This window comes from Euleptes europaea, chromosome 6, assembly GCF_029931775.1.
Source record: "Euleptes europaea isolate rEulEur1 chromosome 6, rEulEur1.hap1, whole genome shotgun sequence".
NCBI classification, from domain to species: domain Eukaryota; kingdom Metazoa; phylum Chordata; class Lepidosauria; order Squamata; family Sphaerodactylidae; genus Euleptes; species Euleptes europaea.
In genome coordinates, this window is record NC_079317.1 from 77245402 (window position 1) to 77263940 (window position 18539).

Genomic DNA, 18539 nt, shown 5'->3' on the forward strand with positions numbered 1-18539 from the left:
ACATCTTTAAGTAAAGATGGTAATGATACACCAGTGTGCTGTAGTGGTTAAGAGCAGCAGTCTCTGAACTGGGGAACTGGGATTGATTCCCCACTCCTCCACATGCAGCCTGCTGGGTGACCCTGGGCCAGTCAAAGTTCTCTCAGAACTCTCTCAGCCCCACCTACCTCACAAGGTGCCTTTTGTGGGGCTAGGAAGGGGTTGTGATTGTAAGCCTCTTTGAGACTCCTTATGGTAGAGAAAAGTGGGATATAAAAACCAACTCTTCTTCTATAACATATTTATTGTGTCATATGTAAGATTCTATTTTCCTCCTCCTGGCAGCTTCCATATCCTTACTTTCCCCTGATTTCTTCTCTCCTTCCCACCCATCTACCTACTGACCTTTTATCTGTTCCCATCTTCACATATATTTATTATTTATTTCCTTCATTTATACCTAGACTTTCTCCACAATGGGGATCCAAAGCATCTTACATAATTCTCTTCAACTGTATCCTCACAATAATCCTGTGAAGTAGGTTAGGCTGATGACGTTCCACAACTGAGTGAGGATTCAAATCTGGGTCTCCCAGATCCCAATCTGAAACTCTGACCACTCCACCACACAGGCTTTGTGGGGGGGGGGGGCTGCTGTTGAACAGTAGCAAGCAGCCAATCCTGAGTAAGTCATGCAAGTAGCGTGGTAGCAAGTTGTCAGGTGGTTGCTGCCAGGCCTGGCCCCAATGAGTCCTCCCTCAAAGGCCAAAACAGCCCTGAAAAGGACCCTGACCCTCTCACTGTCTCACTGCCTTTGCCTGACAGAAACCAAGGATTGACAATATGGTTGTGGTTGCCTAGCAATGGCCACTGAAGGCATCTATTTCTTATATATTAGATTTTCCTGCAAACTTGGAGCTTTTCTCAGGTCTATGGTCCCAGTCACCAGATTCAAGCATCCACTAATGGAGCCCATTCAAAACAGAGAAAGTGGAAACAATAGAACATGTTCTGCTGCAATGTCCCTTCTACAATGATATAAGATCACAGTACATTCTCCCCGCATTGTCATCCTTTCTTGGGAGATCGGAAGAAGCTAAAGTTTCCCTTCTCTTAGCAGACTCCTCTAGGGAGATAACCACTCAAGTAGCCAAATTTTGCCTCCGGTCTAGTAGGATTCATAAACGGCTGATTGAAAACCCTTCCCCATAGAAGATCTTTCCTCCTCTTCTTCAAACCATCTCTCCCTGAACCATCAACTTTTATTATTTTAACCTAACTTTGAATTTTATTCAGAGCTGATATTGTATCGAAATAAAATTTGGTTGACCGGTCCCAGTCACCAGAGTCAAGCATCCACTGATGGGGCCATGTTGACATTGGAATCAGATATATTGGTTATGCTATCAGGAGAGCCAAGAACCACTACACTGGCCTCCATAACAGACCACAGTTAGGAATGGCTGAATATTCAACTATTGGTGCAAACAGTGAACTCAAGGAATGACTGGTGGTGAACCAAGACCATTACATGCTATAGTTGCATCCCATCTCAACATGTGTTGAAAGTTCAGAATATTATTGACAAAGGTTCCAACCTGCATTGTTTAGCCCTAGAAGTTTCCTCCTTGTCATAAGAGAACACAGGCTTAGACAGTACCATGGAATGCAATAGGTTAAAGAACATTTGGGACTCTGGTTACACATCTATAGGCTCACTACACCAGACAAGAACTACAAAACACTAACAGCTTTAGACAAAAATCTCACACCCGCTTGTCAGATTTAAGCTGCTTCTGCTATTGTACAGATGTACTAGGACCTGCAAATGTCATTTTAACCAACTTCTCTCGTTTCTCTGCTTCCTTTGCTCATTTTTTCTAATTCATTCATAGCCAGTGTACATATCTCTCTCGCTGCCCTGGAATTTGTCCACAGTCAACTTCAGTTTGGTCCAGAGGTGCAGTAGAACGAGGTAGCAGAGTTCTGAGGAGGTAGAATATGCAGCATTTCATATAGCAGATGGGGGATCATGGAGGACCATATTTTGGAATGTTTCCTTTCTCTATAAGTAGAAAACCAGCACAGCAAGTAAAAAGAGGAAGCAGAATATTTCTCCCGGTTGTACTGGTTTCCTGTCTGCATGGAGTGTTTCATGCAAAGGAAAATTCCAGTCTGGAATCTACCCCTTACAGCAGAAGTGTACAGTCCATTCTACCACCTCAAGGCTCTGCTACTTCATTATCCTCTCATTCTCTTGCAAGTGTGAACCAGCCCTTGGTATTCCCTCTCTTCCGATTATTGCCACACACAAAAATACAAAACAGAAGTCCAGTGGTATCTTAAAGACTAAGAATGAGCTTTCATGAGACAGAGCTTACTTCTTCAGATACAATAGGAGAAAGAAACTCCTTTATCTGTTTCTGAAGAAATCAGCTCTGTCTCAAGAAAGCTCATCCTGGAATAAATGTTGCAGTGACCAGAATGTTGGGACTAGCATCTGAGAGACACAGGCTTGAATTCCCACTCTGCCATGGAAGCTTACCTTGGGCCAATCACACACCCGTAGCCTAACCTACCTCATGGGTTTGTTGTGAAGATAAAATGGAGAAGGGGAGAACATTGTAAGCCGCTTTGGGTCCACATTGGGGAGAAAAGTGGGGTAGTGAAATGAACGAACAAATTAATAGTTTTTATGATGCCACTGCACTTCGGTTTTGTTTTGCTACCATCGACTAACATGGATACCCCACTGGAATTATTTTTTTAAAAAATACAGCCACTGCACATCTTTCTACACTGCACATCTATACATCTTTCTCTTTGTTCAGTTTACACATCATGCTTAATGGACTATGGTGGAATTACCCTTGATTTGACTGCTATTTGCCACTGCCACTATTAATATGTATTAGTTTATGTATTTGTTTATATCCTGCTTTATTTCTCAGAGGGGATCCCACTCAAAGCAGTTTACAGTAAAGAAAAAAAAATACAAAAACAAGAGAAGGGGAGGAAGACTTCTGACTGAAGACCAGCTCTTTGAACACATGAACACATGAAGCTGCCTTATACTGAATCAGACCCTTGGTCCATCAAAGTCAGTCTTGTCTACTCAGACTGGCAGCAGCTCTCCAGGGTCTCAGGCAGAGGTCTTTCACATCACCTACTTGCCTAGTCCCTTTAACTGGAGATGCCGGGGATTGAACCTGGGACCTTCTGTGTGCCAAGCAGATACTCTACCACTGAGCCACAGCCCTTCCCCTTTCTCTGTGTGTGTATTCCAGATCTTCCACCCTGTTTAGGGTTGCTAGCTCCAGGATGAGATCTGGGAGTCTTAGTGGACCACAAACTGAACATGAGTCAACAGTGTGATATGGCGGCTAAGAAGGCCAATGCAATTCTGGGCTGCATCAATAGGAGTATTGTGTCTAGATCAAGGGAAGTAATACTACCTCTGTATTCTGCATTGGTCAGACCTCACTTGGAATACTGTGTCTAGTTTTGGGCTCCACAATTTAAGAAGGATGTTGACAAGTTGGAGCGTGTCCAGAGGAGGGCAACTAGAATGGTCAAAGGTCTGGAATCCATGCCCTATGAGGAGAGACTTAGGGAGTTGGGTTTGTTTAGTTTGGAGAAGAGAAGGTTGAGGGGAGACATGATAGCCATGTTTAAATATTTGAAGGGATGTCATGTTGATGAGGGAACTAGCTTGTTCTCTGTTGCTCCAGAGACTAGGACACGGAGTAATGGATTTAAACTAATAGAAAAGCGATTCCACCTAAACATTAGGAAGAACTTTCTGACGGTGAGGGCTGTTCGACGGTGGAATGTGCTGCCTCGGAGGGTGGTGGAGTCCCCGTCTTTGGAGGTCTTTAAGCAGAGGCTAGATGGCCATCTGTCGGGAGTGCTTTGATTGTGGGATCCTGCATGGCGGGGGGAGGGTTGGGGTCACTGGGGATGTGGGGGGAGGTACTTGTTAATTTCCTGCATTGTGCAGGGGGTTGGACTAGATGTCCCTGGTGGTCCCTTTCAACTCTATGATTCTATGATCACCCCTTCCTGGCACTCGGTGGGACCAGCATGAAGATCTGATGAGACTCAGGGAACGCCTATTGAGAACAGATCTGGATATTGAAACCACAGCAGAAGTCCAGAGCCACATGGAGACTGTTTCAGCTCCTTCCACAAAGCAGTTATGAATGTGGACACCAGCAGCCTGAACAGTGCGGCAGTTACCTACCCTAGATACAATTCCTCCTTTATACAAGATGAAATTAGTTTGAAACACAACACATTGTACAGGAAGAGGTGGCTTTCAGCTGCACAAAAGGAAATGAGGTTAATTCTTTACATCAGATAGAATTTGTCATGGGTCAATATACACATTGCAGCGTCCTTGCATGAAATACTTGTTCACTCGTTTCCATTGTGGTCTTAAAATACATTTCTTTCATTTTAACTGAAAGAACTACCACCAAATACATTTCCCTGTCCTGCCTCCAAGAAATGCTCTCTACATTCCGACTTGCCAGTCAGGCAACAAACAGCCAAGCTTAGCTAATAAAGAAGCAGGTGGTTCAGCCGTTACAGGAATGTTGTTCCCTGTAGCTGAGCATCAGAATGTCACAAGCCAAAGGAACCGAGGGCACTGAATGTTCAAATCTCACTCAAAAATGAAAACAACAAGGATTTTTTGCACAGATCCCTTCAGATGTTCTAAATCTGGCATTGGTACCATTGCCCTTATCACTGGAAGCTGCCCTCACAGTTATCTCCAGCCATTTTTGGGCCTGGGTTTTTTGATATTTATATAACAATGTCTTGAAGATGCTTGGATGTTTTTTCTTATCTTGCACTTTTCAAAATCTTTACTCACCCTTTTCTCTTGAAAGAAAACGGTAGCAACAGCACCTTTCGAGATTTTTTTGTTAGATTCAGAGTGCTGAACACCAATGCACTTACTACACACAAAATACCAGAGGTGTAGCAATGTTGGTTTGTTGCAGCAAAAACACCAGAATCCTACAACATCTTTAAAAGGAACAAATGTATTGTGGCATCAATCTTTGTGGTCCAGGGCCAACATCCATGGTGAATAGGGTTGCCAGCTCCAGGTTGGGAAATACATGCAGATTTGGGGGGTGGAGCCTGAGGAGGGTGGGGTTTGGAGAGGGGAGGGAATTCAATGCTGTAGAGTCCAATTGCCAAAGTGACCATTTTCTCCAGGGAAACTGATCTCTATTGGCTGGAGATCAGTTGTAATAGCAGGAGATCTCCAGCCACCACCTGGAGGTTGGCAACCCTCATGGTGAATATGAGCATAAAATGAAATGTTAGGCTCAGTGAATGAATGTTGTAAAATGCTAATCTTCTGATAGGAAACTACTTTATGGGATGTTTGTGGCATTCTCTCACGTTCCTTTAACATTAATTTACTGAGGCTAATGTCACATATTCATTATGAAATGAAATACCCATAAATTTCAAAGATTAAGGCTACAATCCAGAAGGCTGTGAGCAGGAGAAATAAAAAATGTTTCTGCACATCCACACACAGAATCAAAAGCTCACAAGCTAGTAATATACAGGATAGTCACGTTATTTTCCTTGTACAGTTTTGTTTTAATCATGTCAGCTTCTTACATGACCTATGAGAAAAATAACTGTTCCAGTGCCCAAGCCTGTTTATGCATGCAAAACAGAACTGCTGTATCGTAGCCTTAAATCTTGAATGTCCTCTATTCAACTGCAATTTTGTGGCTTTTAGTCTGAGCCACATATGCTTGCTCATAATAATGCCTAGAAAGAGCTAATGGGAGTAAATGGATGCTGAATTAAATCCTCAATTGCTACATAATACCTGAACTATATATCTTGAAATGAGGAAGAAGGATTATTTCCAGAATAATGTTTGTCAGATGCTTCTCATCAGGAGCAGAATAAAATATGATGACACTTTCTCCTTAAGTATGCAATCCGGTTACCTTTTCCCCATCAAATCCAATTTAGATTGCATATTTTATGACTGTACATATTTCCAGTTTATATGCAAAAATAAAAAGTTAACCAAATATATGATGCTTTTTAGTCTATTTCAGCGTAAACCTATAAAATATACAGTCCTCTGCCTTCTTATACAGAAATGATGTAACAATCTCAACGAAAGCTCCAACCCTGAATATGCATATTGCATATTGCAAGGTCTTTGTGTTTACAGTTTATCAAGAGCATCATTCAGTGGGAAGACCAGGAAAGACATACAATACAGCCCTGTTCTAATTGGAAGGTAGGAACTAATTTCTAAGACATTATTTCAACATCTCTGAAATAATCTATCCTTCTGGAATATTTCATTTTTCAAGTAAGTGCTTCAATTTATTTGGTCAGGAAAATGAAAGGTACCTTTGGTTTCAGTCACTTGTCATTTGAAGGTTGCTTTTAATCGACTCGTTGGTACACGTAGAAAACTGCCACTGATTGACATTCTGAGTCTGTTAGAAGCTGTATCAATGTGAAGAAAGCAACAAAAGAAGGAGGTTAAACTTTCCACAAGCCAGCTGTTGTGATATTCGACTCAAGAACCCATATAGACCTACGGCATATCCATACACATCTTTCACATTATGGTCACAGCTACCATTCTGATCATTAGAACCTGCAACAGTGCTCTGTGTGATTAGTTGTCACAGATCATTCTTGTTTATCAGACCATACAAACACTGAAGAATGGGATGCCAGATGGAAAAGGGTAAGCATATCACATTTGTTCTAACACAAATAAACGTATAGCTTTAATTTAATGATAATGGGTTGGATCCACTCATGGAAAGAAACTTCCATGGGCAAAGGAGGAGGGGTGATTTTTCCTGATTCCCCATCCCACTGAAGACCCCCCATGTCATGCCCACCGCTGGTCCTGGGGTAGGGTTTGCTGACACCCAGGAAGTACTGGGGGGACTTGATGAGACTGTAATGAGTGTGGAAGGCAGCAGTTTTCCATTATGTGAGCCAAACTGCTATAAGGCGTAGGAATATGACCAGAATATAACCAACATGTTTAGAAAGTTTAAATAAGAATGTGGCATCTCAGAGATCATCATTCTCACATTCTGTAATGGTGGAACCAAATCCCAGCCATCATCTAACTGAAACCAATGCCGGCTATACAGGTCAATCCATTCAGGTTCTGTGGCTCTGTGGAATAGCCTCTGCTTGGCATGCAAAAGGTCCCAGGTTTAATCCCTGGCATCTCCAGTTAAAAGGAACAAGCAGTAGGTTATGTGAAAGACCTCTGCCTGAGGCCCTGGAATGCTGCTACCAGTTTGAGTGTACAATACTGAGTTTGATGAACCAATGGTCTCATTCAGTGTAAGGCAGCTTCACGTGTTCACATATCTGGATGAAACCTGAGAGTTCCCATACTAAGTTTGCAAATCAAGGGTGGGGGAACCCACTTTTCAGGGGGGAAATAGTAACATCCCCCCCTTCACCACCCCTTGTATTCCACAATAACAAAACAGTCTGACTAATTATTTTTCAAAAAGCCTTGTTGTATGGACGAAAGTCAGTAAAAAATAAATATACCCCCTACTTCAGAAAAACCTGAGTTTATAATATATTAAAACTAAATTGAAATAATTAATATCTATGGACCTTTTCCTACAAAAAATAAAATAATCTGTCCCATTGATTTCAGCGGCATACTTGAGAAAAACTTAAATTTATCTCCATGAAATCTGTGGAATTTGAAACATTCACTTGATTATGCCCTATGGTGTTTTTTAAATCCAAATGTAAATTAGTTAACACTGCAGTAGGGAAGTCTCATTGCAAAAAGTGCAAAGTTTCTTCCTTAATTAATAAAGCAGGTACCGTTGTACATTCAACCTTGTGAGTATACAAACATCAAAACACAGCATAAAAATTAAACTTACCCATTTTTCCATTATCCAAAATGTTTTGCCAGATTTTGAACAGAAACTCAGCCAGTTTTGTTTCTCTAAAAGCTTTATGAAGCAGTTTCTAGCCCAAAATCTTCAGATAACGCCCCTAGAGTATAATCTAATTTTGGAAGAAAAGAGTTGAAATAATAGTTAATTCAAGCATTAACTATTCAATAGTTAATTCAAGCAAATTACTTTTTTTAATGAACGGATAATCAGAAAGCACAGTAAGCATGACATAATGATGTAAAGCTTTGTTTTTGTACTTGATACCCACCTGGCTACAAACATTTTAATTATCATTATCCTGAAAAGAATGTGAAATTAATTATTCTCAGATGAGACTTTTTATCTGAGTGAATGAAAAAAAATGTTTGTTTTATTCAGAACAGATATCTTTACAATTGATTATTTCAAAAATATTGTGCAAAAGTAAGAAGTATCAAAGCTGTTCTCTAATCCCATAATTCACAGCAACAATCCACGGTTCCTGTTAGCTCCAGTTCCAATGCAACATAACAATATGTTGGACAAATACATCAAGAATAAAAGACTGAGGTATAAATGACATGGCAGCAGGTTTCCATGATGTTTCACAGAAAAATGTAGATTAGAGGCACTCTTTTTTTGTTGCTTTAAAACTCAATTACAAGCAAAACATTAAATAATGTTTTTCTGTACTCTGTAATCCTTATGACTTGTATTTAAGGTAGCTTTTCTAAACCTATATGTGAGCATTCAGGACTTCATAATTCATTTCTATATAAAAATGAGAGCAATTATACAGATTTTCTATCATGAACTAGAGAATCAGTTCCTTTAGTCCACCTTGCAAAACATTCACAATCAAGTTTGGGGAAACATGTTATAATGTCACTTTCTTAAGATATCATTTGTTGAACATGCAGCTGTAGTAAGTAAAAAGGAGGGTATATTCTAGCCAAAGTTCATCATTTTTTAAGTCCTGGTTATCTCAAAATGGAAAATTTAGTATGTGCTCAAATCTTATCCATTCAATGGAATTTTGAAGGATACATAATTTAGACCTTTTGTGCTTGTTGTCCATTAGTAATATACTCCAAATGATTTCAATGTACACTGGCAAATGATCATGCATTTAAGTGATGCAATTGTCACTTTACATTACAACAAGTTTATGAAACCTTAGCTATGAAATGTATCTCACCCATAGCAGGAATTTATATCAATGCTGAGATACCTCATGTATAAATAAACTGACCCCATTTATATTAAGTGTGGACAGCCTGAAGACCCTATATAACTTGGTTTGTGAATATCCAAATAATCCCAGTATTAAATCACATTGAGAAAGTATGTTCTAATAACTGCAGAACAATTTTAATGAAGATAACCTAATATGATACTTCTGAACAGTTTGCATTAAGTAAAGCTATGGAGGTGTTATCCCATATTGGCTCAGAGGGCAAAATCATTCCACTTAAATATTTATGGAACAATCACAGGGGGGGAAAGCTAACACCTTTCTGTGTACAAGAAGCCAGACGATATATGAGCATTACAAGAGAAAGAAGGATGTAATATTATTAGCTAGGCTGCACCCATCCATGCTGAGTCACATACCATGGATGAAACATGCTCTCATCATTGCTTGACAATTATGTACTAGTTTAGCCTCAGATCCCTTCCCTTTACCAAGGAAGGGTTTACGCAAGGATACTCATCACTCACTTGCAGCAATATCGAGTAGTGGCTTGCCTGTTTGAAACCACGATCAAAGCTTGCACAGTACAGAACAGCTCTCATATCACTTCAAATTACAACATCTCTTCAGAAGGCAGATGGGAGAAATGTGCGTTTAAATCTGGTTCCACATCAGTTACAAAAATAACCTCCCTGCTAGCACACCGGGAATAGGGGTTCTAGCTTAGTTTTCTCCCTACTGTAACACTTTTAGATACATAAGGAGTGTTTCTTTCCGACATGACAGAGAATTTTTGCAATCACCCACCTGCATTCTGAACTGGTGCGATCCTAAAAAGGCTTTCAGCACATGCTTTTTCCACAACATGTAGATTAGCTCTCACTTCTAGGAAATTAGCCAGTGATATGAAATGATGCATGTACGTGTATAAATCAGCCCTTGTCCTGTTGGGTTTTCAAATATATATCATGCTACAAACATATTGTTTCATTTGACATGGTATTCGGTTTTAATTTTCATTCATAGCCTGGTCACTACAGACTTCGTTTGCTGCACTTGTTCCTCTTCTCTGCCTCTAACATTCCATAATTGATCCAAAGGATATAAATTCATTTCTGATGGCTGTGGAGGGGCTTTTCTCAGGGCAGGAGGGTGGGACTAGTAGATCAGTTTCACATCGCTTCTATCCATATGACGATTCTATGCATCTAATTTACATGCTTATTCATACCTCCTGCTTTTCTGCTATTACTGCAGCACTTTGACAATTGCTTAACAATTATCAGATTTATTGCCAATGTCTATGGACATTTTTCTGAATTCTTATTCTACAGCTAAAGGGTTTTTTAATTCAAAATCTCCTAATGCAGAATCTCACAATAATGTGGTTGTTGATGCTTATTTAAAAGTTTATGTTCCTCTTTTTTTGCAATCAAGACATGGCTGTCACATTCATAGAGTCAAGAATCTGTATTATCCCCAAATATTAATACTAGTTTAGATCCAGTGGTAATTTCCACTGGCAGAAGGGATTTCTGTTGGTCGAACTGGGATTTCTGTTGGTCGAATTAAACTTGCTTGCTTCCCTACTCCCACTGCAGCCCAAAATTCTGCTCCTGGGGAATAGAAGAAGAAGAGTTGGTTTTTATATGCCCACTTTCTCTACAACTTAAGGGAGACTCAAACCAGCTTACAATCAGCTTCCCTTCCCCTCCCCACAACAGACACCCTGTGAGATAGGTGGAACTGAGAGAGCTCTAACAGAGCTATAACTTGCCCAAGGTCAAGTTACAGCTGGCTTCATGTGTAGGAGTGGGGAAGCACATCCAATTCACCAGATTAGCCTCCGCTGCCCATGTGGAGGAGTGGGGAATCAAACCCGGTTCTCCAGATCAGAGTCCACCGCTCCAAACCACCGGTCTACACCATGCTGGGTCTCCATAGGTGACCAAATGTACAGCATGAAGGGTAAATCGAGGCTCTGCAATAGGAAAGGGGAGCAGTGAAAAACACCCCTCCTCCCCTTAGCTGGAATTTACAACTATGTTTCAGTGCATTTTTGTACTCTTTCATTATATCTATACCCAGACTGATACTTCCTGCATAGCTAGTTCATGATTTAATATTTAAGCCATAATTGAGAGAAGCAATATCACAAAAACATGTATGGTTGTGTAGAATGGCTGCATGTACACTACTTTGAGCTCCTAGGAGAAACTGTGAGATCCAAATGTGATTAGGAAATAAACCATCAAAGTGAAGAGCAATCTCATGTTCTATTTGCATTCAACAGGTTGGCTGAATGCCACACAATCATTGGATTTTGAAGACTAAAACCACTTCAAAAAGTAGGTAGAAACTTCTGCAGAATTCTATGTTTGTATAGAAATGCTACTATGTAGCCTACCTGAATGCTCAAGAACTTTTTCCTGCTCTGGTTTCCAGATCTGGTTTCCAAGTGCTAGGTTCAGACTGTGATGTCATATTCAAGGTAAAGTGCATTTGCTTTAGAGCACAACCCTTAAGACCAATCTTCAGGTTAATCCAGCCATATGAATGTCTACTGGAATAGCTCCAATATGACATCTACTTCATGATATGGGCATACCATGTATGCCATGGGGTTACTTTGCATGGCATGAAAGTTGATGTACACATAACCAGTGACTGTTAATGATGCAGAAACTCTCCCTGTGATACAAGGTCTAACAGAACAAATCACTATACACACTAACAGCACATTCCTGACCTTCGAGGGCAAAAGCCCTTAGAGGCCAGGAAGCGGCCACGCCGGCGACTGGGCCTCCCCGCCAGTGTTGGGTTGGGGCCACTAACACGGGTGGGGAGGCCCAGACGCTGGTCTCCAGGTGCTGCCATGGCACCGCCACCCCAGGACGCTGGCAGGGCCTTCCGCAGGCATCCCACTGGCGTAAAGTCCCCTTTCTGGCATTCTGGGGGGTGTCCTGGCGTCCTGGGAGGCGTTCCCAGGGTGGGCCAGGCGAGGAGCTGCCGTCAGGCAGCCTCCTGTCCCCTCCTGTCCCCTTTCATCCTGGGTACTCCGGCGGTGAGAACAGTGATGCTGCGCCTGCTTTTTAGCAGGCACAGCCTCGCTTTTCTCAATGGGTTGAAAAGCCCCATTTTAAAAGAAGAAAGTTTTCTAGCTTTCAGCGGGTGGGAAATGGCTTAGAAGGCACCGCAGGGGCGCCTCCTCCCTACCGTCCCAGCATGTCAAAAGCTTAGGAATGCACTGTGAATCATAAGTATGCCCCATGCACCACATAGAAGTGATCTGGCCATTATCCACATGTCTAGAGAGGAAGGGATGGCATTTGTTCTCTCAACACAGAGAAACCTAATAATATGATCTTACATTGCCTCATGGAGGTCTAACAACAACTAGATTATTGTAAAAACAAACACTTGTTCTTTTTGACCTAGAACAAATTTCAAGTCCAGTAGTACCTTCAAGACCAACATAGTTTTCCAGGTCAATCTTTTGTGAATCAAAACTTACTTTCAGTGCAATCCCAAGGAGAGTTACTCCAGTTTAAGACCATTCATTTCAATGGGCTTAAACTGGAGTAACTCTGCATAGGATTGTTCTATTTGTCAGCTCTGTCTGCCGCCAGAGATTAAATTGATTTCTTCCCTCACATTTCTCCTTAGCATTCTATTAATTTTGATGTTCGCAGATATGCTATGAATATTGTTTAATACTGATCAATTATTTGATTTCACTATTCGAAATCACATTATAGCGGATGTACGATAATATTTCAAAGATGGCAGTATTCAGTCGATAGTATCCAGTAGTATTACTTAGTATTTGATATTATTAGAATTTATTATCAATGCCTGACAATGGCTATGTTTTCGGGGGACTCAGAAAGGTGTAACTGTTTAGGATTCTGCTGTAAGGGTGCAACCTACTCAGAAGCAAGTCCTATTTTATTAAGTGGGGCTTACTGCCAGGCAAGTGTTCTTAGGATTGAATCCTAGGAAATGTAACAATCATTTGTAAAAAAAAATTCATGTAAGGTTGGTACATGGAGACTTATGGGAGGAGAAATTTCTTTAGGTATATGGGTCCTAGGCCCAATCTCAATATACAAACCCTCTGGTGCTCTACCTAAAAATTTTACTCCAGTTACTGATTTAACCTTAGACAAAATGCACTGGCCCTATCAAATTTTCCCAAAAGGCTTGCAGATATAGAATAGGATGTATGGAGATTTAGCGTGCCTCTATTGTCAGCTTGTAAGGGAACACCATGAAATTAGACATGTTGGCACTAGAATTCATTATTTGGTTATCACTTGGTGAACATAAACATAGTTGATTGAGACTGCAATCCTAAAAACACTTTCCTGGGAGTAAGCCCCATTGAATAAAACAGGACTTACTTTTGAGTAAACATGCATAAGAGCACTCCGTAATCATATAAGTTTTATAGTGCCATCCAAAGCAGAGTTACACCCTTTAAGTCTTATGATGGCACTGTTAGTAATTACTCACAGTAATTACAGTCAAGTAATTGACTGAAGTCTGCACAAGTTTACATATGAATACAACAATAGTTCTGAAGGGGAAAAACATTCATTTTTAGAGGATGCATGTGAATACCACATCAGATCCCAGATCAAAGCTTTCCATAAAATCTGCATCTTTTTTCTAAGATGGTCCCTGACACCCATAGTAAATACTAATATAAAAATAATCAACATTGTTAAAATGTCAGCAGCCTGATTAATTCCCTATTCCTTTTGAACCGAAAAAAATATTTTAAATCGACAAACCTAACTGATTCATGGCTCAACACTGCAGCCTTATCAATCATTTAAAAAGAAAAAAAGGCAAGATAAGAAAGGACAAGGTGGCACTAAAAACATACCACTGTTAATCTAGTCTTTGTCTTGAGGAAGTCTCCTTTCAGTTCTGGAATTTTCAGCCGTTCTTTTCATCCAAAATCCTACATTTCTAGACTATCCAATAACTGGTTTGGTACACAACTTATTTAATTTATAAATGTCTTTTGCTTCTTAAAACCAACTCTGTACCTCAAGGTTCCTGTATGAACAGAATGAAGTTACTTAGATAACCCAGAATTCCTCTGCCAAACTCATTCCAGTCTCAAATTGTCCATCAACAATAATCTTCTCCAGCAAGCCATCTCAAGCATATATTTCACAATAATTCTAGATTCAACAAAGCTTCTATTTTTTTCCTCAGCAAGTACACATCATGCTGAAGAATATCTTCTTAATCACTTTCTAGGTTCTGTATCTCATCGTGGACCCGTTGCTATGTTACTGCTTCCATTGCCTATAAAAAGAGGACATCCTGAGGGTGTAGCTTTGCCCTGTGCAGGAATAAAACTGGATGCATACATTTAATTTTCAAACTATTAATTCTGAGTCTCGTAATTCCTATTCTTAATTTCAAAAAAAAAATATCAAATGGCTGCATGTACTAATTAAAGGCTGAGGAGAGAGTGGAACCCTAAACCACATCTGCAAACCAGAGATTGTTAATGCCAATTAATGTTCCAGTTCAACATTGTATTGCTATGTCAAGATTCTTCAAGCATTCTGAAATATTTAACCAGTTGTGGATTCTAAATATTATATTAGGTAGTAAAGAAAATACAAGACCTTAGAACCTGATCCTGTGGTGTCTTTCCTGCACTATATGCATCTTATAATCTCTGTGACTATTGCTCTAGACAGTTTTTTGATCACTATCCCCTGATACTCCAAGTGCTCACATACATGCGCATGTATACTCTCTCTCTCTCTCTCTCACACACACACACAGTATTTAAAATAATTTTTTCTTAAGGAAACAGAATGAGAGAAATTATGTATTGTTTTTGGTACGATGGTTTGGAAAAGACTGATTTAGGGAAAAAATGATTATAAAATTTTACTTCACAATCCTTTTTTTCTCCATATCACAGATAATCATAATTAAAGACTATGGAACTCATGTCATGTTCGCCGCGTAGCCAATCAGCATCACGCAAAGAAAAATACAAGAAAATAAAGAGGCGGGATTCACTCTTCCAATGATTGTCATTGAACATTAGTAAACATTCACAGTATGAAGTCTCTGTCAGAATATCTCCAGCATATAAAGTAGTGCAAAAAAAGCAATCCAGTCAGTTTGCCTCCACAGCCAGACCATGTCAAACGATTTTCTTCTTTGTTCTTCTATGTATTACTCAACAAATGCTGCAGTGTCTCCAAAAGAGTGTTACAAAAATAAACCATTTCTGCGGGTTCAGCAGCCTCTTCAAGAACTGCATATCCACTATTTTTTAAAAAAACACACACACACACTTTAAGATTCAATTTGGACTTCCTATAGAGTAACTTTTTCTCCCACCACCATCTTTAGCATTTTCAAATAAAAGACTATGGAATCCATTGAATTATGGTAGTTGTTCTTAAAGCATTAACAAATGAATACATGGCTACTGAACTTCATCGTTTCTTACATAGTAAATACCTTTAAATGCCAACTTTTACCACTGGGTAGTGAATGGGGTGGGCAGTTAAATATGCCCTTCTTAAAAGTAAAATTATCTCCTTCATGTGCAAAACACCTGCATTCTAGTAAAAATATAGACTTTGAAACTACTTCAGGTAAAGCCCCCTCCACAAGTTATATCATTTACTTGATATGTAATACAACTTAACTAATGCCTTTTTATTCATATTTAACCAGTAAACGGCATATTTCTATATGCTTGTTTAGACTCCTGTTTGCATATTTCATTTTTTAACCAATGCATTCCTTAATGCATAAATAGGTTTGGAAACAGTCAAAGTTAAACATCCGTTTCCACAGATTTTGCATTTATACAGTTCTGTTTTGCTGTCTCATTGCCATTTCCTGTGACCTGACATTTTTTCTCCTTTACACAAAGAGACTCTTTAACCCCTTCTTCCATCTCCAAATACTCTGATTTGTCCTCTGTAGAAGAAGAAGGTGAACTTCGGAATTTCTTGAGTATTGTCGGAAGGTACGGACAACTGACAGCAGTTTGCGTCATTTGGGTCTGTTCATCATTTTCTGTCTCTCTGTGATAAAAATAGTTAAAGTTGGAGACAATCACTGGCACTGGTAAAGCAATGGTTAACACACCTGCAATGGCACACAGGGACCCAACTATCTTCCCACCCACTGTTATGGGTTTCATGTCCCCATAACCAACAGTAGTCATGGTCACCACAGCCCACCAGAAGGCATCTGGGATGCTTTGAAAATGGGTGGCAGACTCGTCAGCTTCTGCAAAATAAACAGCGCTGGAAAATAAAATGACTCCAATAAAAAGGAAGAAGATCAGGAGCCCAAGTTCCCTCATGCTGGCCCGGAGCGTGTGACCCAGGATCTGCAAACCCTTCGAGTGTCTGGAGAGCTTGAAGATACGAAACACCCTGACGAGACGAATGATCCTCAGGATAGCAAAAGACATAGCCTGCTGACCGTTACTGCCCTGTTGCTGGGCCAAGTCTGTGCCCAGGGTGATGAAGTAAGGCAAAATGGAGACAATGTCTATGATGTTCATGATGTTCTTGAAGAAGGTCGCTTTGCTGGGGCAAGCAAAACAGCGCACTGTAAACTCAAAAGAGAACCAAATGATGCAAACCGTTTCCACGATGAAAAAAGGATCGTTAAATATAGTGTGCCCCCCACCTTGCAGTTGTAGTGTCTCATTAACATTCTCCAGGTTTAAGGTCAAAATGAGCTCTTTTTCATCTCTGAATTCTGGCAGGGTCTCCAGACAGAAAATTACAATGGAGATTAAAATGACCAAAACCGAGACGATGGCAATGACTCGGGCTGGGCTGGAGCTCTCCGGGTACTCGAAAAGCAGCCATATTTGCTTCTTAAATTCATTTTCCGGCAACACCTTGTCATCCTCTTCCTTCACAAAACCTTCATCTTCTCGGAATTTGAGCATGGCCTCCTCTCCAAGTTCATAGAATTTAACTTCCTCGCAGAAGATGTCAAAGGGCACGTTAACAGGCCTTTTCAGCCTCCCACCGGACTGGTAATAGTAAAGGATGGCATCAAAGCTGGGCCGGTTCCTATCGAAGAAATACTCGTTCCGGAGCGGGTCAAAGAACCTGCCCCGCTTTGTTGGATCGCCCAGCAAGGTCTCAGGGAATTGAGCCAAGGTCTTCAGTTGGGTTTCAAATCGCAGGCCTGAGACATTGATTACAACCCTTTCGCAGCACTCATACTCACTGTAGCGCACCGAAGTGTAGCCCCCAGGTCCAGCCCCATCATCGGGAGGCTGGTCTGAATAGGAATACTGATCATTGCCACCTTCATCGCTGAAGGAGACCTTCCTTTCTTCCTCCTCCTCTTCCTCCTCGGTGTCTTCATCTTCTTCTTCTTCCTCCTCCTCCTCCTCCTCCTCACTCAAGTCCTTCAGGATCTTCTCCTCAGAACCACTGAGGGGCAGCAACTCCGAGCAAGGGAAGGAGGAGCCAAACTCTCTGCCACCGAGGTAATGACTCTTTTTCCTCCTTTGCTTTCTTCTTCTGCTGCTCTGGTGGTGCCCACTGCGTGTTGCATTGTTGCCACAGGCGGAGGAGGAAGCCCCACGACCCTGTTCTTGGTGATAGTGATGATAAGGTCCTCCTCCTCCAGAGCCCCCCATTTCTACAGCGGCTGTGGCAGCCGCTACAGCAGCCGCTGCTGCTGCCCTGGACTGTGCCAGTCGTTCTCTTTCTCTGGCTCGTGCCTGGGCCGCATACCCATACGGCAGGTGGTTGTTGCACCCAGAGCTTTCTGCGCTTACCATTGCAACCTCCATGGTGGAACCGTTTGCTAAAAGACTCACGAAGAAGGAAGAAAATGTCTGATTTGTCAATAGTCACCACTGGATGTTTTGCATGGGCACTTCAAGACCATTTAGGTTTGGGAAACGATTGCAGCCAATTCGCACGCCTGTGTTTTGACGTTGTGTGTTTCCAAAAGGTGAGTGCTCCATTTTCTTGGCGCCCCAAAGGTTTGACACAAATTACGGCGAGGGGTTTGGACAAGTGCAGCGAAATGAATAGTCCTTCAGTGTTGTTAGGACATATTGATGGATCTTGCCCTTTCACATTTGAGATTCCGTTGCTTTGGGGATTCTCCTGTGGCCTATGTGAAATCCACAAATCCGAGTTCATGATTTTCCATGAAGCCTCCAGCAAGGAACGAGCCTAAGCAAAGTCAGCAGGATAGTGGTTCAGAAGTGTCAGGTTTTTCGTTCTCGGTAACAACCGCGTGCAAACAAGCCAGTGTTCTCAGAATTTGCCTCCATCGCATGCTTGGGCCTAGTGATCTGACTGCTGATGAAGACTGCCGTTCAGAAAGCTGAAGGGACTTCCAACCATTGCTGGGTTTCCACAGTGAGGAGGTCTTAGCACGCCCAC

General features: G+C 41.1%; 1 protein-coding gene across 1 annotated transcript; it reads right to left on the reverse strand.

Moving 5' to 3' along the window:
* Window positions 1–15454: 15454 nt before the first annotated feature.
* Window positions 15455–17943, reverse strand: KCNA4 (potassium voltage-gated channel subfamily A member 4). Its single transcript, XM_056851444.1, has one exon. The coding sequence runs from the start codon at window positions 17933–17935 to the stop codon at window positions 15938–15940; it is 1998 nt and encodes a 665-aa protein (XP_056707422.1). The 5' UTR covers window positions 17936–17943; the 3' UTR covers window positions 15455–15937.
* Window positions 17944–18539: the final 596 nt, after the last annotated feature.